This window comes from Prionailurus bengalensis, chromosome E1, assembly GCF_016509475.1.
Source record: "Prionailurus bengalensis isolate Pbe53 chromosome E1, Fcat_Pben_1.1_paternal_pri, whole genome shotgun sequence".
NCBI lineage: Eukaryota > Metazoa > Chordata > Mammalia > Carnivora > Felidae > Prionailurus > Prionailurus bengalensis.
In genome coordinates this window covers 14,118,549-14,141,861 of record NC_057347.1, presented here as the reverse complement: position 1 = coordinate 14,141,861, position 23,313 = coordinate 14,118,549, and the positions used below count along the sequence as shown (strand labels likewise).

The 23,313-nt window shown below is 58.5% G+C and overlaps 1 protein-coding gene across 4 annotated transcripts; it reads right to left on the bottom strand.

The window, feature by feature from the left end:
* Positions 1-1,259: 1,259 nt before the first annotated feature.
* Positions 1,260-21,329, bottom strand: CLUH (clustered mitochondria homolog). Of its 4 annotated transcripts, none has more exons than XM_043583429.1 (26): positions 21,081-21,329; positions 14,106-14,308; positions 13,787-13,958; positions 12,625-12,768; positions 12,302-12,426; positions 12,048-12,202; positions 11,841-11,966; positions 11,373-11,520; positions 11,066-11,158; positions 9,570-10,264; positions 8,472-8,695; positions 8,172-8,276; positions 7,937-8,037; positions 6,912-7,064; positions 6,757-6,819; positions 6,395-6,639; positions 6,080-6,164; positions 5,769-5,922; positions 5,550-5,689; positions 4,764-4,844; positions 4,564-4,689; positions 4,361-4,482; positions 3,998-4,091; positions 3,773-3,907; positions 3,600-3,673; positions 1,260-2,810 (listed from the first exon to the last, which is right to left on the bottom strand). In XM_043583429.1, the coding sequence occupies exons 1-26, from the start codon at positions 21,178-21,180 to the stop codon at positions 2,624-2,626; spliced, it is 4,050 nt and encodes a 1,349-aa protein (XP_043439364.1). In that variant the 5' UTR covers positions 21,181-21,329; the 3' UTR covers positions 1,260-2,623. The 4 variants fall into 4 exon arrangements, with proteins under 4 accessions (XP_043439364.1, XP_043439365.1, XP_043439363.1 ...); XM_043583430.1 differs by having other exon boundaries at positions 8,172-8,273; XM_043583428.1 differs by lacking the exon at positions 21,081-21,329 and adding an exon at positions 16,874-16,896 and having other exon boundaries at positions 8,172-8,273.
* Positions 21,330-23,313: the final 1,984 nt, after the last annotated feature.

Genomic DNA, 23,313 nt, shown 5'->3' with positions numbered 1-23,313 from the left:
ATCGGGCTGTGTTGACAACGTGGACCCCGCCTGGGATTCTCTGTCCTCTCCCCTGTGTCTCCCCCACTTGCACTGTTGTGCTCTCTCTCAAAATAAAACGTATTAAAATTTAAAAACACCTGAAGGTCAAGAATGTCTTCAGTTGGCTCAGAAAAAGGAACAGATGTTAGAACTTCATTTTTCTTTTCAGAGAATATCAGACACACACACACACACACACACACACACACACACACACACACACAAACTCTCCAAGAATTCAAAAAGATACTGGAGTATGCATGTTGCTGAGCCCACCCGCTCAAGCTGGCCAACAGCAGCCACCAGTTATGAGACCTCCCCTCTTCTTGGCAGCAGACCCCTCACAGGCACCCTCCTATCTCCGAGGCCCTGCCCCTCGAGCCCACCTACATGGTAACCCCTTCCCCTGAGACCTGGCTGACTGAAACTTAACCCTAGGGTGGCAACCCTCAGACCCCCCTCCATCCCAGGGCTCCTAGTCCCTTGGGGGGTGCTCCCAGTTCTCCTGACTCCGACAAAGGGACAAGAGTAGATGCCACAAATCTGGTGTTCAGCAACCCATCCAGGCCAGCAGGCACAGGGCCTGGGCCCCCACCCCACAGCACCCCTCACCCCAACTGGCCGTCCCTCTAACACGTACCACACACAGCTCTATGGAGGAGAGATTCCCAGCCTCTAATTCTGTGACCAACAGGTGACATTTACCTGTTGGGCCATTCTTCTGGGTCTAATGACTGGCAGGTAAACCCTAGCTGGGTGCCTATGACTCTAACCTCTCCTCCCACTTCAACATCATAAGGACAATGTTGAATTTAAACTAATTGATATTCATATGCTTTAAAAAACTCTTCTAGGGGCGCCTGGGTGGCTCAGTCGGTTAAGTGTCCGGCTTCAGCTCAGGTCACGATCTCGAGGTCCGTGAGTTCGAGCCCCGCGTCAGGCTCTGGGCTGATGGCTCAGAGCCTGGAGCCTGCTTCCGATTCTGTGTCTCCCTCTCTCTCTGCCCCTCCCCCATTCATGCTCTGTCTCAAAAATAAAAACATTTAAAAAAAAAACAAAACTCTTCTATTTATATATAAGTGATGAATCACTAAATTCTACTCCCGAAACCATTATTACACTACGTTAACTAACTTGGTTTTAAATAAGATTAAAAAACAAAACAAAACACCCCTTCTACTAGTAATATTTCTGGCAACAACAAGACTGGTACAGAACACACAGGAGAGGCTGGGGCAGCAGGTTTCAAAAACTCACTTTATTCCAATGTGAAATGAAGACGTGATGGTTTAAAAACAAGAAAAAGTTCTTGATCAGCGGTGGGGAGGCTTCGCTTGCCAGCTCACACCCACTGCCTTTGAAACAAGGTATCTGGACAGACCATACCCATCCGCAGCTCCCCACAAAGCCCCCGGGGCAGAGGCGCAAGCCCTGACCGGCTCCCTCAAGCTCACCAGGGCGGCGACCCCCCATCCCACCCCATCAGGGCTCCAACAGCAGGCACAGGGAAGCGGCGCAGGAGGGCGGGAGAGGGAGCAGCTGGGGCTCGTGGGAGCCACTACCTTCCACGGTGGCCCCTCCACCCCCCACCCCAGAGCTACTCTCTGTAGGAGGTGCTTGTGTGACAAGGACCAGGTAGGGAGCTGGGCTCCACAAACAAGTGGCAATCACTCCTGTATCTAGTAAATTCCCCTCAGGATCCATGATTCAGCCCCGGCTGCCCCAGCCCCTCACCTGCCCCGGCCCTACTGTGCGTCAGGCAGCTCCGGTTAAAATGGGGAGAAGGATACATTCAGACTGTAGCCCCTAAAGTTATCTCCTGCTGAGGGGCAGGAAGTGGGGAGGCATTGCCTCCCGCTGGGGCCCAAGGGCAGTCAGGCCAGGGCCGGGAACAGGGTGTCTAGGGAGCCACCACTGCCCGCCCTTTCCCCCTTCCCCCCAGCCCGGCAAGGCAAGGCCCGGTCACAACCGGTAAAGCCCCTGCAGCTCTCGCCTCACCACAAAGCTAAAGTGCACCCCCAACCCTCCAGCCCTGCCACAGAGCTCGGACTCCCCCTCCCAGGACACAGGAAAGCTCCCCTCTTTTTGGCTTCAAACCTGGACTCTAAGCCAGGCTGGGCCCAGGGGCAGAGGCAGCAGAAGCAGCAGCCATAATGTCAAACATTCAAATGACCTGAGAAATCTCATCTTCACGTCATCCACTCAGAACCGACACGGGGCTATGTACAAGTTAGGAAGGACGGATCGAGACACTCACGGGCACGGACTCGCTCGCACACACCTGCTTGTGGATGGGGGGGCCGGAGGGGGCACCTGCCCCCCCCGACTGGGAGCCGATGCCCACACACTTCATTTGCGTGTCTTCAATTAGGCCTCTGCATCGTATATTCATTGAACCAGTGCAAAAACATCTTTGGGGGAGGGGGGCAGGCAGGCCAGGCCAGGGTCCCAGGAGGATGCTGGGGTGGGGTTGGGGTTGGAAACATGGCAGAAGAGGGACTGGTTTCCTCTCCTGATCTGTAGGGCACGCCCCCCCTTCTCCTGGAGTCTGGATCACCGGGTAACAGGGCAGCTGGCTGACTGTCCGTCTGTCTCTCCCTTCCTACCCCTGCAAGCCCGGGGAAGAAGGGTCCTTGGCGGCCTGGGGCTGGGAGGCTGAATCCTCCAGGACCCCCGCTGGCTCAGGCTCGGTGGCCATGGGCTCCTCAGCCTTATCCCTGTTTCTGCCGGCCTCCTGGAGCTGGTGCCGCCGTGCCACCTCGGCTTTCAGGTTCTCCAAGTCTTTTTGGCTGAGTAGAAGGACAGGGATGAAGGGCAGGTGTCAGAGCAAGCCTGGGCCCTCTGTCACCTTACTGGCCTTGGTTAAAATTGAACCTGGGGCAAGATCAGGCTCCGCTCTTTGCAGTGGGGGGAGAGACGTGTGGAACTAGCGCTCCCCTCCGCAAAGCAAAAAGGCCCCTAAGCGCGAAGACAGTAAGAACACGGTGCACTCGACACAGCCTCCAGTTAAGGTCCGGCTCCTGCTCAGCCTTTACCCTCACTTCCGATCCGCAGTGCCACGTGGTCTGTCCCACAGCAGATCACACACGGAAGGTGGCAGTGGGGCGGGGGCGACACACGCGGCAGGTACGCTGTCAGCACCCCAGCCCCTGGCTGACCGAACCCACGTCCTCCGCCGGTGGAAGGCCAGCAGGACCGAGAAGCCCACGAAGGCAGCGCTGTTCTAAGAGCCACAGCAGGACCCCATCCCCACACGGAGGCAGCGGGAAACCAGAGAAAGAACGAAGCTGCTCTTACATACTGACAAGGAAAAGGCTGCTAAGGGACAGTAAGTGCAGAAAGATACGGCCACGTGCGCAGTCTGCTACAATTTTTGTGCAAATAAATAAAAGGAAAAGATTACAGACATGTGCTTGCTCAACTACGTGGCTATTTCCTGAAAAGATTCACTGGGAACTTCTTACCACTGGCTGTACTTCTCAGTTCTGAGCCACAACAAGCAATTACAGATTTTAAAAAGAAAAACCGAAAGCCCGCTTCCACATGGGAGTTGAGTGCAAGCGGAGCGGGGGCCTCACCTGAGAGGAATGAAGAGGATGCCGTTGATGACGTTGAGCTGTTCCAAGACACTGGCCATGCTGGGGGCTGTGAACTGAGGGGCGGTGCCAATGAGCCGGTGAGCGCGCGGGGAAGCCGGAGGGTGGGGGGTAGGGCGGGTGCACATGCAGTTGGGGGGGGGGGGGCAGCGTACCTTGAGGGGCGGGATGTTGGCGCTGGAGCCGTTTCGGTAGATCTCGTTCATGGTGCGCTGCAGGGCCACGGCCTGCTGGGTCAGGCACTTGAGGTACTCGGAGCTCTCCTTGGTCTTCTCGTGGTCCTCGCCCAGCTACGGGGTAGGTGGCACAGGCAGGAAAGGGTCAGCGAAGCCACGGCCCAAGGGCCCGGCGCCGCCCCCTCAGCCCCTGCCGCGGCCCACCTGGGTCTTGTAGATGGTGTAGCCCTCCTTCTCGTGCTGCAGGGCTGACCGGAACTCAGCTTTGCTCTCGTAGACCCGGGCGACAAGGTGGTGGCTGCAAGGAGGCGTGCAGGGTGCAGAAGGGACATGAGTGGGCCTGGCGCAGGGGCTCGGACTACTCTAGATTCCCCTCTGGAATCTACCCAAGGGCAACAAAGAAGCCCGGGACTTGGAGAAGAGACGCAAGTTGAGAGAAAATCCCTCAGGAGTCAGATGGAAGACAGGCTGCCAGATCCCATGTCCACCCTCAATCGAAGTGCCTTCCGGGACCATGTCCCTGCGGCCCTGGGCGCCCCATGCCCTTAACCCAGCATGGGCTCTCACCTGAGGGCCACCTTGAGGGACTTGGGCCCGTGGTACTTGGTGCTGACAGCCAGCGCATTCTCCAGGAAGCGCAGCGACAGGTCATATTCCATCACTCCGTGCAGCACCAGCCCGATGTTGTTCTGGGGGCGGTCGGGAGGGCCCCGGTCAGTGCCGCTTCGCTAGGCCGAGGGCTAGCCCCGCTGCCCCTCCCCAGCACTCACATCCAGCAGCGCCATCTCGGGGTGGTCCTCCCCGAACACCAGCAGTGTGAGGTAGCGGGCGCGGTACAGCAGGCTCAGGGCCGTGGACAGCTGGCTGCTGGCGAAGCAGTACAGGGCCAGGTGCATCTGCAGGGGCAGCGGAGTCAGGAGAGGGTCCTGGGTCCCAGCGCAACCCCCCACCCACGCCCCCAACTGCTCACATATTCCTGGATGGTATTGGGGTGCTCGATGCCCATCACTCGCTCGCTCATCAGCACAGCCTTCTGCTGGTTACTCAGGGCCTGGGAGAGGTGGGGAATTATCATCCCAGCGCGGGTGCCGCCCCACATCAAGTCTGCCCGGCCCCCAAGCAGCCCTCGAGCAGCGCAGCCTCCTCAGCAGAGAAGTGTTCACAACTCAGCTGCTGTGAGCATGGAAGGCCAGGCCCCACTCCGAGGCATTTTTAAATAGCTCGCCCTGAGTCTCTCACCCCAACAAAATCTATGCTTAAGTATAAATCTAAAACAGTAATAATAAAAAAAAAAGGCACACATAAATGAAAGAGTCTACGGTTGAAGGACAAGCGGAGGCCTACAGTGCACCCGCCCCATGACCAGGCAGGTGGTCTCCAGCAGGCCAAGGAATGCTTAGCGACGTTCCCAACAGCTTCCCCGTGGCTCTTACAAGGCACCCGGCACCGTGAGCCTCAGACTATCGTTCCCAGTGTCCCCAGGAAGCACCCCGTCTGCGAGCGAGGCAGCTCTCCCAGGCAGGACAAGCAACTCCCTGGGGTCTCCCTGGTCTCTGCCTGATCCTCCTAGGGGACCCCCTGAGGAGAACAGCGTCCTTGAGCCCCACCGTTGGGGCTCAGGTCCCCAGGCCCGGGCTCCCGCCTCCTGCGGCACGGAGTGAGAACATGGCCCCAGCTCCCTCACTTGCCATCCCCCAGCGCCAGGCCGGGCCCCACGGCCTCTGTGGACACAGCCCGGAGGGTGCTCAAGGCCCACCTCGGCGTAGTCACCCATAATGTAGTGGAGACGAGCAAGGAGGCGCAAGCAGGCACAGATCTCCACGTGCATGGCTCCGTACACGTTGTTAAACAGGTTCAGGGCCTCATTGATGAGCTCACAGCCCTCCTTCAGGAAGCCTGCAGGGCACCCCCAAGGGCGGCAAGGTCAGGGCCGAGCCAGGGGACCCCCACCCCCCAGCCACACCTGGCCACGCACCCTGCTGTACTTTGGCCTGCCCACTCTGGAAGAAGTGGAAGGCATCCGAGGCCTTCGGGTTGACATGCTTGACCACGGGGAAGATATTGAGCACATCCTCCTCGGTGAAGGCGGGTTTGTGGCGGCTGTCAAAGCTGTACTCCTTCAGCAGGATCTGGGGGACACAGCCCAAAGCCCGAAGGTGGCCTCAACCCTGGGCTCAAACGGCCAGCACCTCCCGACTGAGCACCCCATGTCGAGAGAAGGCCACTTCCCCCCACGCTCCTGCCGACCCTGTGGGAGCTAGGAGGGACCCCCTGAATCATCCACACCTGGATTCCAGTTTTCAGGGAGATTTCCCGCAGCAGCGTTATCTTCTGCAGCCCATAGGTCTCCACAGCCTGGTCCACAGTCTCGCTGTGGGGGGAGGTGGCAGGTGGGCCTGGGCGGCCCAGCCCCCGTCTCTGCCCCCTGCGTCAACGGCTGCCTCCCCACCAAAGGACCAAGCCCAAGTACCAGTTCCCATCCCCTCATCACCCCGGCAAGCAGCCCTCCACTGCTCCCTCCCTCCAGTCCCAGCCCCCACCCTGCAACCGCTGCCCCCGCGCCGGGCCGCGGAGAGCCCAACACCCCGTGCTGCCACGCACCACTCGAGGCTGAAGCCAAAGTAGTTCTTGGCCTCCTGGCAGATGTTCTTCCAGAGCTCCTGGGGGGTCATGACAGCCCAGGCCGTGTTATCTGCTGCCCCCGGGGGGCGGTTTCTCCTCCTCCTGTTCCTCTTCTTAGAGATCAGCTCGTCGGCGGGCAAGTGGGCCACAGGGTTGGGGTAGGAGCTCAGGAAGCAGTTCAGAAAGTGGCTGATGGCAGCCGACAGGCCCGAGAGCTCCACTCCCTGCGAGGAGGTTCGACTCAAGTCACAAGGGCCCTCAGGCCCCAACCCAGGGCTCTTGCCCATCCCACCTGCCACCCCCCACCCCCCACCCCCAGGCTGTGGTGGGAACAGCAATACCTGTAAGTAGGTCTTAAAGATGTGCTTGGCAGAACGGGTGATGAGCTCTCCAATGCCAATTTTCTGCAAAGGTTCAAGAAGGGAGTCTTGGTTGGGCCCCAGGCCTCCATCCAGCCCCAATGCCTCACGGCCTGGCCGCCCCGAGCATCACTCACATAGATGTGGTCCAGCTGTTCTCGGGCCGGGCTCCGGAGCACCAGGTCCAGCACCTTGCCCAGGTAGCGCATGTTGATGCCACGCTGGCGCATCACCTCAGCCAGCGTGGCCCCATCCATGGGCAGCACCGCATGGTCTATGCAGTCCTTTACCTGCGGGCTGCAGCAGGTCAGGGCCCCTAGCCTGGGCCCTCTGCCTCCTCCCACCCTGGGTGTTCCGGGGGAGGGGAGTGGGGAGCTCATGCCATCCTGAGGCCCTGAGGGAAGGAGGGGACTAAGACCCCAGCTCCCAGTTGGGAAGAGGGAAAAAAACAAAGTGGCAGCCAGGACGTGAGAACGTGCCCCCCCCACCCCAGCCTTCTGCACAAGTGACAGGAAAACGGGATGGCAGTCACAGGGAAGCAGGTGCTTCCCAGCAGGGGAGCAGAGGTGAGGGAGCCCCACTGGCAGAGCCCAAAAGGCAGCACAGGTTCTCCCCGGACCACGCAGGATAGGGCAGAGGCAGCCACTTGGGGGTCACAGCTCTGTCAAGCCTCAGAGAGGACAGGCTGGGGGCCAGGGCAGCTGGCACAGAACACTGGGCTCATAGATCCGAGACCGGCGTGCCACCCGACTGTGGGGCTACCTCAGTAGGGAGCAGGGGCTCCATCATCCAAGAAGCCTATGTACTAAGCTTACGAGGGTGAGGAGAGGACCCTCCCCCCACCTTTTTTTCCAGATGCCCCAGTGCCCCCTCTGTCAGCTGTCTCATCACACAGGGACTCGGAGGACCAGACCCCCAGCTGCCGGCCCCTGTGGCAGGCCCAGCGAAGCAGAGCCTGCGCCCGAGGCCTCCCTTGGTCAGCAGCCCCATCTGTATGTACGAGGGTGACAAGCACTCTGCCCCGCCTGCCTCACAGATCAGCAGGTCTAAAGGAGTTACTCCTGCGAAGGTTCCACAAGCTTCCAGAATCAGATGGATGAAGCACCAGGCCCTTTAACAGCATGCCCTGTGCAGCCCCCCACCCTTGTGGCCCCTCCCTCACCAAGCCAGGGATCTGGCAGGACAGCAGGAAGGCGGCGGCGTCTTTCAGCAGCTGCTTCTGGTCCCGAACTTCCTCCTGGCAGGACTCGGGGAAACGAACCCCTGTGGGAGGGACAGCAGAGGCCTGAGCCAGGCAGAAGGGATGCAGGGGTGGCAAGATAAAGGCCAGCACCCGCCAGACCAAGGGCCCCAAGATGACCCCCACGGTATCCTGCCCGTCCTAATGTAACACTTGCCTGGTGAGAAGATGTCAGGGTTGAAGCGGACGTCAAAGGCTGTGCAGCTGATGGAGCCGACTGCCTTGCACGCGTTGCGGATCACCTCTCGGCTCCGAGGGTCTGCTGTGGAGACACGGCCGGCTCGGAGGTAGCCCCGCCCCACCATCAGAGGGGGAGGCTGTGCTACCCCAGGCCTCCCCCGGCTCCGCGCAGACATCTGCCGGCCTCTCTCAGGGCTGGGGCAAGCCACCGCTGGCAGGCGCCAGCTGCCGGGACAGAACCGGGGCTCCCCGCTCCCCCCATGCACAGCAGCCCCACCTGTCCCGTCGTCTGAGGCGATGGTCTCCGCCAGCTCCTTCACCTTGGCGAGGCCGCTAGCACTGCCGCCTTCCTCCTCACTTCCTGCCTCGGGCCCCGGAGGGTCTTCAGGCTTAGGTTCCGAGGAGGGGGGGTCACCATTTTCCAGTGAGGTGGGGTTCTCCATCTTGCTTGCTTTCTGCTGCATCAACTGCAGGGCAGCCAGCTTCATGAAGAGGAGGTACCTAGAGCGCAGCAGACGGGGCAGAGCACCAGATGGGAAGACGGTATCCGGGAGCCTCGCCGGCCTGGCAGCCTCCCGCTGGCTGCGGGGACCAGGGGCAGGCCCCAGACCCCTGGTCTGTGTCAGCACGTGGACACCTCCCACCCCAGCAACTCCATCAGGCAGTAGCAGGTCACAGCCACACCCGGGATCTTCCCCACAGAAAGAGGAAATCTGGAGTGTTAGCAAAGGAGTGGCCAGGGGCTCCATGCGGGCCAAGCTCAAAACAGACAGATCCCCCCCTGGCATTGTGAGGAGACTGATCGTGGTGAGGGGCATTCGACGTGGCAGACTCCTAAGCACCAAATGCCAGCAGCGGTGACACCGCCTGGCGCTGGAACATTAAAAACACGTTAGTGGATTTCCATATGCTCCTCAGAGGAAGAGTGCTGCTTCGGCCGAGAGCCACTGGGCTAGCTGGCTGCTAATTTTCCACCCACATAAAGCTCCTGATGTCCATGTAGCGGAGCGTGAGGTCACAGTGCGCGGTGCTGGGACTGTAATGACTGGGGCCAAAGCTGGCTCTTCTTCACCTTTTTTTTTTTTTTTTTTAATATTTATTTTTGACAGAGAGACAGAGTGTGAGTGGGGGAGGGGCAGAGAGAGAGGGAGACACAGAATCCGAAGCAGGCTCCAGGATCCGAGCTGTCCGCACAGAGCCCCACACGGGGCTCGAACTCACAAACCGCGAGATCACGACCTGAGACGAAGTCAGTTGCTTAACTGACTGAGCCACCCAGGTGCCCCTCTTCTTCACCTTCCAAAGCGTCTCCCGTCAAGGACCAGACCCCAGAACTGTCTACTGGTTGGGTGCCCTCAAAAGCCTGGCCCCTCACCTGTGCTCCACAAAGGCGTCCACCAGCTCCTGGCGCAGGCAACAGAGCTTGTGCCGGTGCGCCCGGGGGAAGCCGGCGCGGGTGCACTCCTCGGGCAGCGTCTCGCCGGGCACGGGCAGGAAGTTGAGGTCAGGGGGGAAAGTGCGCAGCAGGTCGAGGATGTAGTGGCGCCCGTCGTTGCCGATGATGCCCTTGCACTCCACGGAGGAGCAGAGCTCCACCTCCTCGCCGCGGTCGTTGAGCACCCGATGCCTCAGGATCTTGAGCGGCCGACTAGTACGTTCCAGCAGCTCCAGGTATCGAGGGTGCGACATCACCGTCTTGCCAAAGTCAATGGAGCCGTAGATGACACTCTGCTCCTGGTCCCGCTCCAGGATGCCAGGGATGATGGACTGGGCTGTGACGCGGTAGCCACGGTAATCCACCACCACCGTCCCCAGCGTGTACAGCCCCTCCACGTCCACGGCGTTGTACGTGCGCACACCATTCAGGTCATTGGTGGGCGCCACGTAGGCCGCCACATCCCCACCGAAGTCCTTGTAGTGGTCACGAACATCAAAGCCCAGGCTAAAGAAGATGTTATTCCAGATGAACATCTGCATCTTGGTCTCCTCGCTGGGGTTGATGGCCATCACGTTGCCGTCGATGACCGCCATGGCGCCCCGTGTGGCTGCAGCCGTGAAGTCGCTGTGCACCTGAGGGGTCGAGGTAGGGAGGGTGAGAAAGGCGCCATCCCTGAGAGCCACAGGTTTGGGCCCACCTGGCCAAGCTCACCCAGACAGCAGAGGCACGTGGACGGCCCCGAGGGCCCGGGGGCTCTAACCTTAGCTTCCTCACACTTGGAAAAGCACAAGAAACCCATTTTTTGAAAAAAATTTAACACTGATGTTCAGAGACAGCAGAGCTTAGTGATTAACAAAGAGAAGGGCTGGACCAGGTATTCGATCCACCAATTATGTACCAGGTGAAGTTGGCCAGGTCACCTCTCAGACCTGTTTTCTCTGTCTATAAAACAGCGACGACAAAAGTTACCGACCTTTACAAGGTGTCTGACAGATTACAAGAGATGATGCCGATCACACACGACACGGCCCCTGGCAAAGTTAGTACTCAAACCACTTAGATCTTAGTTTTACCATTACCATCTCTAGGCAGTAAGATTATTGGAGATTAAAAACGGCTTTTCTGAAAGCTTCTTTTTCCCTCATCTCTCTAGATAACATCACATGTGTGTCCAGGCGAGGTCCTGAAGGCAGACAGTGGCGGGTGGGAGGCTGGAAGAACCCTGTCACACAGCCCACAGGGAAGGAGGTCCCCCTGACCCCACCCAGCCCATGGACTCCCAAGTGTCACAGAGGCCAAAAATCAGAACTGGGGTAGCCTGCTCTGCCGGAGGCGAGAAGTTAGCCAACGCCCTGCAAGGCACCCTGTCTGGACATCTCGGCAGGCAACAAACAGGCCTGAGGCTACCAGACAGGCACGAGAGCCGTAGGCACCTTGAATATAGCTCTTTCTCGAAGGAGCCGCTCAGGCAGGTTCTTGCGGGGCAGTTCCCTTGTCGTCTGCAGCTCCTCGTTCCAGTCCCGGGTCTGTAAAGGGACGGAGATGCCGGCTCAGCCCCAGCCCCAAGACCCGCTGTGGGCACCCCTTCCTCCACCTCCCCGTGAACAGCCTCACAGGCTCCCAAGTGAACGAGACAGACAAGTAGATGGAGCCTCCAGGGAGGCACACAGAACCCAGCCTGGCCCCCAGCAGGGGAGAGGAGAGAAGAGCCCGGGGCAGGCAGGGCCAGGCTGCAGGCACCTGTCCAGGGATGTGCTCCTCATAGCCCAGCCTGGAGGTGTAGGCGTCCTCCGCACGCACGCAGTCCATAGCGTGCTCTGCCTGGGGCGCTGTCCAGCTGTACACCTGGAACGGGGTGGCAATCCTCTCGAATGGGTGGCGCTGGACCCTGTGGCAGGGAGAGGGGGAGATGGGGAAGCCTGCCAAGCTCAGAGCCCTGTCGTAGCCTCCTTCTCTGAAGCCCCCACCAGCTCTTGTGTCTTTGCACCGAGACCCCCCCACCGGAAAGTCTAACAGAAGCAAATGGGCACCTCTCCTAGGGCTGCCATCTTGGGGCCCGGCTAACAGCTCCCTGAAGGGAGGCTCTGGGGTGCTGGGGGCTGAGGGCATGGCTTCTTGGGGCAGAAGCGATGGAGCTCACGCTGGTAGCCTCACCCCACCCCGTCATGGGATGTGAGGCAAGGGGCAGAGACGGAGCAAAGACACCACCTTTTCTTCTGCAGCACGGCAAAGTTTTTTTTGAAGGTTGGGCTGATCTGGTTGAGCAGCTCCACTAGGGAATGGCTGAGGAAGCGGGGGCTGGCAGGCTTGGGATTGAAGTGATAGGCCGTGGACCTGTGGGAAGAGGGTGATTGCTGCGCAGGACACCCTGGGTGGCTGCCCAAACACCCGGAACAGGCTTGAACAGGGACTCACTGGTTCAGGTAAAAGCCCCGAGTGGATGCCGTGATGCTGACTTGCCGGTCCTCGGCTGTGATCACAAACAGGTACATGAGGTCCCCATGCATCTTGCGGTTCCCAGGGGGTGGGTTCCAGCCACTCATGGTAAGAACTTTCAGGCACTGCAGGGGCTGCAAGCATGGCCAAGAATGAGTAGGCCAGGCCTCCAGGTAGGTGGCTCCCGCCCAGCCAGAGACCTGCTGCTCCCTGGCTCTGCTCTGGAGTCCTACCTTCCAGTCACGGTTCTGGGGCTGCAGGGGACACAACGGCCGTTCCCGGCTCCCTGGAAGGATGTACTCAGGTGGTGTGCAGTCAATGGGGTCCATCTCCAAGCCCTTCTTCCGCTTCCCGCTGTCTAAGGGACCCGAGGCTGGTGGTCAGCACAGGGCCACGCAGGGGCCAACTATCTCCCCACCTAAAATGGCCCCAGTCTGGATGCCTCCAGCCCTGCCCCCTCCTGCTAGGAAGGCCCGGCCCACGGCCCCTTCACCAGCCCCTGGCCAATCTGCTCTAAGATCCTCTGCCCAACCCCCAGTCCCAATGCCTCCCGCACCTCCCAGGTCGCCATCGGTAAAGACGCTCAGGAAGGACAAGGAGTTGCAATCAACCCCGTTGAAGGCATCAGATGGGTCCAGGCTCTTGAGCAGGTCTCGGACATGGCGCACGTGGATGCGGGCCTCACGTACTGTGTATGGCTCTGTTGGGAGGATGAGAGGCAGGCCTTGCTCGCCGCTGCAACAACCCACCCAGTACAGAGAAGTCTGCCATGGTGCTTCCACGATGGTCTTGATTTTCAAATTTTAGGCCTCCACTTACAAATTCCATTATAAGCACATTAAGCTGGAGTTCTGGATTCAACACACACACACACACACACACACACACACACACACACACCTGCTTGCTAACAGGCAGAGATCCTTGTCTGCAAAGAACCTTCTGTCAAAGGGCACAAGAAATGCCTCTGGAAGCACACCCAGGCCTCAGGGAGCTCACCGAAAGGCCCCTGCTCTCGTTCACAAGTGTCACAGGCACGCAGGCCCAAGGAACTGTTGGGCCCTGCACTGCAGCCTCAGACCTATTCTTCCAGGGCAGCTCTTGCACAGGGGTGGCCCGAGGACTTACCAGGACCCATAACTACAACACTGCCCCCCAGTATATACTTTGTGAATTTTAATGGAGACTCTTTTGGGGGAGAAGAGAGGGTTCCTCATCAAGTTTGGGCACAGCTGGGTTCCATCTTTCCATATGTGTTCGCAACAACCTCACACACTGCCCAGAACCCCTGAGCTACTTCTCCCCTGGGGACCCAAGTTCATGGGAGCTTTTATAACCAACCAGTCTCACCACACCAGCTGCTCACTCCACACTGGGCCTGACTTGTCTACTTGGGAGCCGTGAAACTTTAGTTTCCTTATGAGATTTAACTTTTCTGTCTATAGAATTTGACTAGGCTGATTATAAGCCCTTGGTTGGTACCATTTTTAAAAAAAAAAAATCATGACTCTGATATTTAACCGATAATGTGGGAGGGCACATGTGTGAAGGCCTGAGGAACAGACCTGGGCTCCAATCCTGCCTCCACAAGGTCCACCCTGTTCTGAGCCTCCACGCACTCATCTGTGACACAGAGATAGCAGTGGGGGTGGGTGGAGTGCCACCTAGCCCCACCTCTGTGCGCCCTCCCTTGGCAGGCTGCCCAACTTCAGACAAACCTTCCACCACGCGTAGCACCGAGCCCTCCTGCAGCCCCTCGACACTGCGCAGCTCTGAGAAGTGGTCCAGCATGTTGCCATCCAGGTGCAGCGAGAAGCAGGTGCGGTGACACGTGTCTTCACGGTCCATGAGTACCTGGTGGATCTCCTGTACCATCTCCTGGGGGGACACCTACCAGGCAAAAGGCCCCAGCCACCCTGGTGAGGACATACCGCTTTCCCTACAGTATGAGGCTAGGACAAGTGATGACCAGGCATGCCTTTCCAGCCTTATCCTAACAGGCTCATGCTCTGGTCCCCAGCACCCTCCTCCACTTACCTGTAAAGAGAAGGGCTCAATCCCAGGTGCCAGGATCTTCACAGAAAAGCCTGTGTCCTGAATGACAATGACCTCCTGTCCAGTCGTTTCCTCTCCTGGCTCGGATTCATCCAGACCATTTTCCCTGGGCGGCTCAGTAGCCCTTTCTTCCCTTTTTAGGCTCTCTGGACAGTCTCCATTCAGTAGCATGACTGATGGCAGCGCTGCGGGTAACAAGAAAGGAGCTGAATCAAGTGGGGCCGTCGGCCTCATCCACCTGGGTGGACGCGGCCCCTAGAGAATGGCATCCGCATTTCCTCCCAAGACTCAGTCAGCCTCACCCCGGACTCCACAGTCCCATTCACACTGGGCACACAACTCTCCCTCAACCCTGGCCACCTGTAGGACGCTGCCTTCTCCCTTCCACATGCTGGGCCCTCCCTTGCCATCTGCTCCTCAGTCCTCCAGTCTGGCTTCCATCTGAGCACACCCACCCAAATCAGTCTCCCTAAAGCCACCCCAAGGGCCAAACCCAACTGTCTTCTCTGGCCTTGAGGTGTCGGACTTCTCAGCGACACCCACCATGGCTCACTCTCTCCTCCCCTTCCCTGGTAGCCACTGTTCGCATGTTCTTTGCTCTCCAGCTCCATCCCCTTCCGGTAGCCCAGGCTGTGGGCATCCCGGGGCCCCAGCCTCTCCTCATCCCACCTGATCTCCCAGGACTTCCAATGCCCTCCCATCATGCAGCTAACCTGGCCAATCCAGGCCTCGCTCAAGCTTTTCAACATGTGGCCATCCCTTAGGCATCACCAAAGACTCATCCTGTTGACATGGAATTCACCTTCCTCCACAAGCTGGCCTCTGCTTGGTGAAAGCCCCTCCACCCCCAGTCACCCAACCTAATCTCCAAGCAGGCCATGGCCCCAATACAGGCCACTATCCCCTATTTCAAGTCACCACTCAGAACCCACTGCTAACCAGATCCAAGCTTCTTAGGCCAAAGCTCTCAGGCAGCCTGAGGTACATCTCAACTCTTGCCGCTCTCCTTGTCAAGGTCTGAGATACACCAAACTACCAGGAAGCCTGACATGCAGGATACACATCTTCCCTCCCACCTCTGTGCTTTTGTGTAGTTTACACTGCCCTCAGTATACCACTCCATCGGGCAAACTCCTACTCATCTATCAAGACCCAGGTGAAATAAACCCCCTTCTCTAAAGCCTGCCCAAATGATCCCTGACAACAGGATTACTGCCTCCTCACTGCTCCAGAGACATGGTGACACCTCCCAGAACACTGTTCTATGACATTCTGGGGGACTCTTCATACTCGCAGCTCTATCTTCCTTCCATCTTTCCTGCACTCAACAAAAAGGCACTGAATTAATGAATTAATTACCGCAAATGTGGAGTTAAGTCCAGTATTTGTGAACAACACCCATTTCACAAGCTGTGGGGAAGAGAAGAAAGCAGGGAACAAAACCTTCCCTTTCTGCCCAGACACTAAAGGGAATAAAGGAGAGCTCCCTCCCTGCCCTGGGGAGCAAGGACCTCCTCACAAACACTCCGGCAAAACACAAGCCTGCCTGGATACCCATTTGGCCCTGGGGCCTTTCCACGAGGGTCTGCCTGGAAACCAAACAGGCCCCTTGCTTGTCTGAGAGCTCCAGACAGGTCAGCTCACCCAGCTCTGCTCCCACCTCTTCCGACCTACTGTTAGGAGGTGCCTTCTCCCCAGACCTATGTGGGCCCTACCCAGACCCACCATAAACGTGGAGCCAGGGGCCTCAGGAAAGGAGATAAGCCCAGCACAGAAGGGTACACCACGGGGACGTGCAGAGAAGCCACTCCCTCTTCCCCGTGTCCCCTCAGCTTAGTGATAAACAGGACCGCCAGGAGCTGAGATATAGCTCCCTCCTCCTCTCCCCAAATAAGGATGTCTGAGGCCCAGGAAAGTTCAGAGGCTTGTCCAAGGTCAACAGTGGACCCCAGATCCCCCGTCAAGAGCCCACACCACCATGCCAACACACTGCCCTCAATCATGGCCACTGTGGATTTTCAAGGCCTGTTATCGCCCCCGTCCCTGTCCACAGCACACCCCTCCAGACCGGAAGGAAAATTCTGGAAAACCACAAGGACACACAAGGACCTCTCTCTAGTGAGCCCGCAGCCCCAGGCAGTGCTACCCCAAGCCCCTAAAGGAAGCGGCCACCCCAAAGGGAGAATCAGGCTAACTCTATGACAAACAAGCAAGAGGGTGGGGAGAAGGGCGGTGCTTGGTCAGCTTCCAAAAGGCAGCAAGAGGAATGGCAGATATGAGGCACTTCCCCTAACTGGGTCCTTGAGAAAGACATTGCTGTGGGAAAGCTCCTGGAATAGGAGCAGATGCAAGAAGGGCTCCCCCCAGCACGGTACAGCAGTTTTGAGGTCTAAGACCCCAGAAGCGAGAAGTCAGATACCCGGCCCCAGACAGGCAGCCTGCACTCCGAGTCTGGGCTAAGAGGGATGGGAAAGGGGGACAGGGAAGAAAGGCAAAGGTGGCCACAGCTCCCACCCCTCTCGCCTTGGACCGGGAGCCTGCCTGCCCAGAAGGTACCTCAGCACCAGGTTACGTCCCAGGGGTACCCAATCCCCTATCAGATTTCAAAGGACCATGGCTGGTTCCCAGTAGCCTCCATTCCCCTCCTCCTTCCTCTGAGAAACCCTGAAGGTCTCCCTACCACTGGATTAAGGCCAAGTGATACCTCCACAACAGGCTGACCACCTGGCTTGCTGCCCCCCACAGCCCACCTGGTGCAGTTGGAGGCTGCTCTCTCCTGGGCTCTGGAGTCTCGGGACCACCATGGCAGCGAGGCAGCCAGCTCTCCAGCTCAGGCTCGGCACTGCCTGAGTCCCCTGTTCTGGCCTCTGCCACTATCCTCGCCCCCATGCAGCTGGTCAGCCCAGGGCTGGAGCTCTGGCCGGCTTCGGGTTTCAGTGGGGCCAGGCCTGCTGGGGCAGCCCTGGGAAGGGCACACTCCCCCTGCCTCGCATCCTGCTCAAGGTCGGCCAGAAGGACAGCTGTGGGCCAGGAGGCCCCAGTGGCTCCAGGACCCCAGGTGGAGCTGCTACCAGTGCTCAGGCCTATTTCCTTGTACCCACCAAAAAGGGGGTCACTGCTAGCGAAGCCATTAGGGGGGCAGGAGAACCCAGCCCAGCTTGGGGTACCTGGGCCTCTCAGGATTGAGGGCCCTGGGGACAGGCTGGCAGGGGCAAGGCCCAGCAAAGGGGTCCTCTCCTCGGCCCCAACCCCAGTGGAGGTGGGCAGGACCGCTTCAGCCAGCTGCCGGCAACAGCTGGTGCAGACCCAGGCCCAGGCCATGAGGTGGCCACCCCGTCCACCAGTCACAGACTCTGAGCACCTTGCCTCCTGGGTCAAGTGGCTGGCTGAGGCTTCTGGCTCATGCTGCCCCCTGCAGGTGACCTGGCCGCTCTCCTCTTTCTGACAGTCACAGGTTCTAGTGGGAGGGGGGATGGGCCCTCAATCTCCCAGAGGACAACTGCACCCGTGCCCCGGGCCTCCAGCTCCACCACGGAGCTGGCAGGCTCTGTCTTCCCTACCCAGCAGCCCCTGCGCTGCCAGGAGAAAACCAAGTCTCTCCCTCAGGGAAAACAGAGCTGGCAGCAAGAGGCCGAAGGCTGTTCGGCTGTGGAGAAGGAACATGCCCAGCCTCGCCAGGGCGCCTTCCCAGGGCCTCTGACTTGTTGCCAGGGCCCAGCCAGCACTGCTCCGGCATCCATACTAACCAGAGTGGGGGCGGGGAGCCAGGCTCACTCCAGGCCCCCTCCCCTCCAGTCCAGTCCTGTCCCAGGCAGCCCTGATGGCCAGGCACACAGCAGGTCCTCAGCCTCTCCACAGGCCCCACAAAGGCCTACACACACTGGCCAGATGGTAAGAAGGGCCAGGCCCAGGCAGAGCCCCTCTTATCCTGCCCTCTTCCGAATCACACCCTAACCCTCTGGAAAAGGGGGTGGGGCAGAACAGCCTGGCAATGACCTCCGAGTAGCAACAACAACCATTTCCATTCTGGTTCCCAGAAAGTCAGTGCTCACTCTAGGCCCATCCCACAGCAAGTCCCTCAATCAGCTCAACCAGCTCATCTCACTTGAGGAAACTGAGGCTCCAGAAGGCTAGGAAGCAAGCTGCCCCAAGACCCGGAGTCAACAGGCAGCCAAGCCAGGTCAAGAAAAAAGAGGTCTGTCACATGCCCAAACCCATGCCTCTGAGTGCCACTCCTTAAGGCTGCAGCACCCACTGGGTACACAGTACCCCTTCCTCCTCCAGGCCTCAGGGCTTAGTCCAGGAGGCAGATCGATCCCCAGCCACAGCACCCTTCCAACCCTCTACATCCCCTCCTCTCATATCCCAGGGGGCTGCCCTGAGGATCTGGGCCTTCGGGAAAGGACAAAAGATGGTTCTCTGCAGAATGGGAAGGGGTGGCCCAAGTTGCACACTGCATATACACACCCCTAGTTCTCACTGACTGGGTCAGAATGTGGAGATAAAGTGTACCCCTGTCCTGGCCTGGGAGCAGAGACCCCATGAGCAGCAGAAAGGAGGAGTTAGAAAAGAAACTTAGGCCATCCCAGGTGGCCTCTGTGTCTTCCCCAGCCTGGCATGGCCTCACTCAGTAGACTGTGCCAGAGCCAGGCCCCGCCCCAGTCAAGGCCTTAGCAGGTGAGGCTCCAGCAGGAAGTAAGGCCTGGAAAGACACATCACCCCCTCCCAGGGAACAGGGCTTCAAAGGAAAGGGTAGGGGTTGGCAGGCAGCCTGCAGAAGACCCTGATGATATGGGCATCTGTCTCCTTCTCTCCCCCCAGGCCAGAGACATGTCTGCAAGGTCTGGAGATAGTTAAGTGATCCTCAAGCCAGTCTACTCAGACCTCCCCAAATCAAGAGCTTTAGGATTCTGTCAGGGAGCTCCCCTTAAGCCTTCAAGCTCCTCCCCAGTCTGCCAGCCCCCTTCTCTGTCTGGGCCTCAACTCCAAGGAACCCTCCCCTAGGCAGAAGGAACTTGACACACCACTGTGAACTTGAAAAACCTGCCTGTTCTCTTAACCCCTAAAAGCAGCTTTATTCCCAAGAAGGTAACTGACCCTTGCCCCCCACCCCAAAAGGCCTTGATTACCTCCTCAAAGGGACTGGAGAGCCTTCCACAGCTGGGTCCTAAGGGTCAGAAGCCTGGATGGGAGCCTGCTGGGGGGTTGGGGGGGGGGTCTCCATTTAAGGCCACCCTACTTCTTTGAATAGCTTCAGGCCGGCTGTAATTCAAATTCTAATTATCTATCCTAGCTTCCCAGAGACATAAGGAGCCAATGTCCCACCACTATCATGCTCCCAGTTTCCAGAAAATGAACAGCTGTGCCCTTCCCCTGACCCAGGTTGCCCCAGACAGAGCCTCTCAGCACATAGTGGAGATGGGGCTTTTTTACACAAGCCCTCGGAGAAATCCTCCGGCAGACTCTCCCCTCTTCAGTCCCCATGTTCTCAGCATATAATCCAAACCAACATGCCTGTCCCGGCTTCCTCTGGGATAGATCAGGGAAGCCTTGGCATGTCAACCATAAGCTAGAAATCCAAATGCCCCCCCACAGCTAAAGCACTGTGTGACCTTGGGCTAGTCACTTTATCTCTTCAGGTCTCTTTGCTAGGAGGGAAATCTGCCAGACCGGACCTCCGCTTATCTGGCCTGCCCCACTGATTCACAGCCACATCAGATCACACAGCCTGGCAGGTTGGAGTCATCAGCATCTGCTGTTCTGCCCAAACCCTGGCCTCATCTAAGCAATCAGCAAAGCTGCTACAGTACCTACCCCCAATACAAGGTAACTATGCTGTGACAGGGTCAGAGAGCCTACTTAATACTGTTCCCATCCTGACTCACTGAAGTTAGGAAGGGAGCTGAAGATGACAAGTCCTGCTGAGAAGAGTTGGGGGGAGTGGAAGACAGGGGTAGTTCTACATTCCCACCACCATCCAGGGGAGAGAAGGACCACAGCCCAGCCCCGAGGCCCTGAGGATGATTTGGAGATGACAACTGAGGCCCTGGGAAAGGGCTTCCAGCCTCAAGGCTGGAGTCTAAGACATGATGGAAGGAACAGAGGAAGCCCAGGAGAAATAGATGAAGCAGGACCCACCAGAGAAGAGCGGCAGCCACTCCCAAAGCCACCTCCACAGAGCCCCCGTGGGGGACAGCTGGGAGCTCCACTCCACACTAATGACCTTTGCCTTAAAAACAGCAATCCTGAGCTGATCCACTTTTCGCAATAAGGCGGGTTAATGATCAAGTTCTGGCACAAACACCTCCTCCTGCCAAGGAGTTTGGCTTTGACTCCACGCAAGCAGACCCTTAGGTCTGCAGATCCCGCCAACACCGAAGAGGGAAGACATCAGAGCCTGAAGACCTGGGGTTAAAGCATTGTTTCTGGGAATGAACTAGAGAAGCCCCCTCACAATACACACCCACCCCCGGCTCGCGCTCTTCCTACAGACCAAACCTGGGAAGTCCCAGGTTGAGCCTTACTCGCAGGGCTGCAGCCCTGTGTACAGAAACGCTGTGTACTTCCAGGCTGGTACATTATGCTTGAGATCCTTACGCGAGGGGTGCCGGACGGAGCCAAGTGTCAGTGACCCCAGCCCCGAGGGTTCCCCATACCCGCGCGCGGAGGGGGTGGGGCACCGATTCCACCGGTCTGCGGCGGCGGCGCACCCCGAAACCGCGTGTGCGCGCACGTGTCCCCCCTAACGCTGTCCTCCCCGGGACCCCACGTGCGAATCCCAGGCCGCAGCCGGGGGCGACAGTGAAGGTGACCTTCAGGGCGGGGGCGGCCCGGGGAGATGCAACCCGGCCCGGGGAGGAGGGAAAGCGGCGGTCCCCGTAAAGCCCGAACCCACCCGCCCGCTCTGTCCCGTCCAGCCTCCCCGCCCAGCTGTCCGCTGGCCCCGGCCTCGCTCACCGGCCGCGCCCGGCCGCCCCTTGCCACCGGCCTGCGAGCTGGGCTCCCGGGCGCCGTCGGCCGGGGCGGCGACCGGCAACTCGTCCGTTTTGATGACCATGGCGGCGGGAGCGGGCGTCCGGCTTGGCTGTCCGCGCCGCCCGCCGCGCCACTAACCCAAGTGCCCTGCGCGCCGCGGCCGCTGCGGGAAGGACGGAGTCACCGGCCCACGTGGTGCGCGTTGTAGCCTTTGACCCCACCGCCGCTCCCCTGCCCCGCCCCCGCGCCCGGCCCGGCCCACGGAAGCCCGCGAGGGACAAAACGCACCGCGCCTCATTGGCCGTCCACCAAGGCGGTGACTTTCCCGAACGCCTTAAAGGGAACGCACTGTGACTCAGGGTACTGAGAAGCTACTGGCCCCCTTGAGAGGCGGGGCTGCGGAGAGACGTCCTTGCCGTTCTCAGCCTGTCCCGCGGGCGCCCTGACCTTGGGTAGTGACTCTTCTAGGACTGCCATTGCTCAGCGTCCCCTCCCCCAATGGCCCTCTGCTTCCTATTGCAAATCAGCCAAATGACCACGCGGTCTCTAATCTGCGGTGACCCACAGCGCCCTCCTCACCAAGCTTGAAAAAGGGTGGGGCTGGGGTGGGTCTAGCTTCCTGAAGAAGGGGTGCAGGGCAACTAAAAGGTAAGCAGTGTCAGAAATGGAGCCGCCAAACTTTGCCCTGAGCTACACCGTGCTCCCCCCTACCAGCGGCCTCCGACACCTCCCACCAGATGAGTCCTTACTTGCAGGCTGGTACATTATACCCATTTCGCAGTGGAGGAAGCTGAGACCAACGTCACACAGAGAGCAAGAAGCAGAGCTGGGTCAGGCTAAATCTACAGGCTAGACACTGTTTACAGTCTTTCATTAGTTTAGGTGTTGGGTTTTGGTGGAGACTGAGGAGTGAGGTCAGAGAATGCTACCCAGGTGACATTTTACCAGCTCTTGCCAGTGAGCTGACATTCTCCAGGTGGAGAGAGTGGGGACTTTCTTTCTTTCGCGCACAGGCCTGGAAAGTGTTTAAGGCATATTTCCTGACAGTTGCCAGGATCTGATGGGAATTGGTAAGCTGAAGCTGCCGAGGCCGGCTAGGGCGGGTCCTAGGGCCTCGTAAAAATTGCAGAGAAAAGTGGACTTTGTCCTGGAGTACAGGTGCTGGGGAGAGGAGCTAGTGAAAGTCTTTAAGCATTTAAGCAGGAGGAAGGGAGGTGAGAAATGCTCTGGCTGATGTGTGGGGGATGAGGGGGCGCTGAACTAGACCGGGGCAGATACATTTGAACCATCGCACAAGAAGCCTGGAAATAGGGGCGCCTGGGTGGCGCAGTCGGTTAGGCGTCCGACTTCAGCCAGGTCACGATCTTGCGGTCTGTGAGTTCGAGCCCCGCGTTGGGCTCTGGGCTGATGGCTCAGAGCCTGGAGCCTGCTTCCAATTCTGTGTCTCCCTCTCTCTCTGCCCCTCCCCCGTTCATGCTCTGTCTCTCTCTGTCCCCAAAATAAATAAACGTTAAAAAAAAACAAAAGAAGCCTGGAAATAAAAGCAAGACCTGACTACTGGGTGTACAAGGAAGGCCAGCAGTCAGGAAGGTGTATGAACCTACTACTTGATTAGATTGGAAATCTGCCTCCTGCCACCTCTACCTTGTCCGTTTTTGTAACCTTGAGCATAGCACTTGACTTTCACCCCAGTAAATGAAGCTCAGGAGCTTCATTTGTCAAATAAAAACACCCATCTGTCTAGCCTCTCACCTAACTGTTGTGAGGAGATAGTGGTCATCAAAGCACGTTGGGTAGTGTAAAACACTTGTGATTCACTCAGTCTTGCAAAAGCTCAGTGCTTCAGGAAGATCAGAAATGATCAGACCCAGGGGTGCCTGGATCGCTCAATCGGTTAAGCATCCGACTTCGGCTCAGATCATGATTTCATGGTTCATGAGTTCAAGCCCCTCCTGGGCTCTGTGCTGACAGCTCAGAGCCTAGATAGAGTCTGCTTTTGATTCTGTGTCTCCCTCTCTCGTTCTGCCCCTCCCCCACTCACACTCTGTCTCTCTGTCTCTGTCTCTCTCTCAAAAATAAACTTTTGGGGCACCTGGGTGGCTCAGTCGGTTAAGCGTCCAACTTAGGCTCAGGTCATGGTATTGCAGTTAGCTTGAGCCCCACGTTGGGCTCTGTGCTGACAGCTCAGAGCCTGGAGCCTGCTTCAGATCCTACC

Excerpts from the sequence above, each read along its gene's own strand:
- CLUH (XM_043583429.1), bottom strand. The coding sequence starts at position 21,180 with ATGGTCATCAAAACGGACGAGTTGCCGGTCGCCGCCCCGGCCGACGGC. Across the intron at positions 12,769-13,786 it reads GGTGCTACGCGTGGTGGAAG|AGCCATACACAGTACGTGAG; the intron begins GTTTGTCTGAAG and ends TCCTCCCAACAG. Across the intron at positions 5,923-6,079 it reads CCCTGAAAACTGGAATCCAG|ATCCTGCTGAAGGAGTACAG; the intron begins GTGTGGATGATT and ends TGTGTCCCCCAG.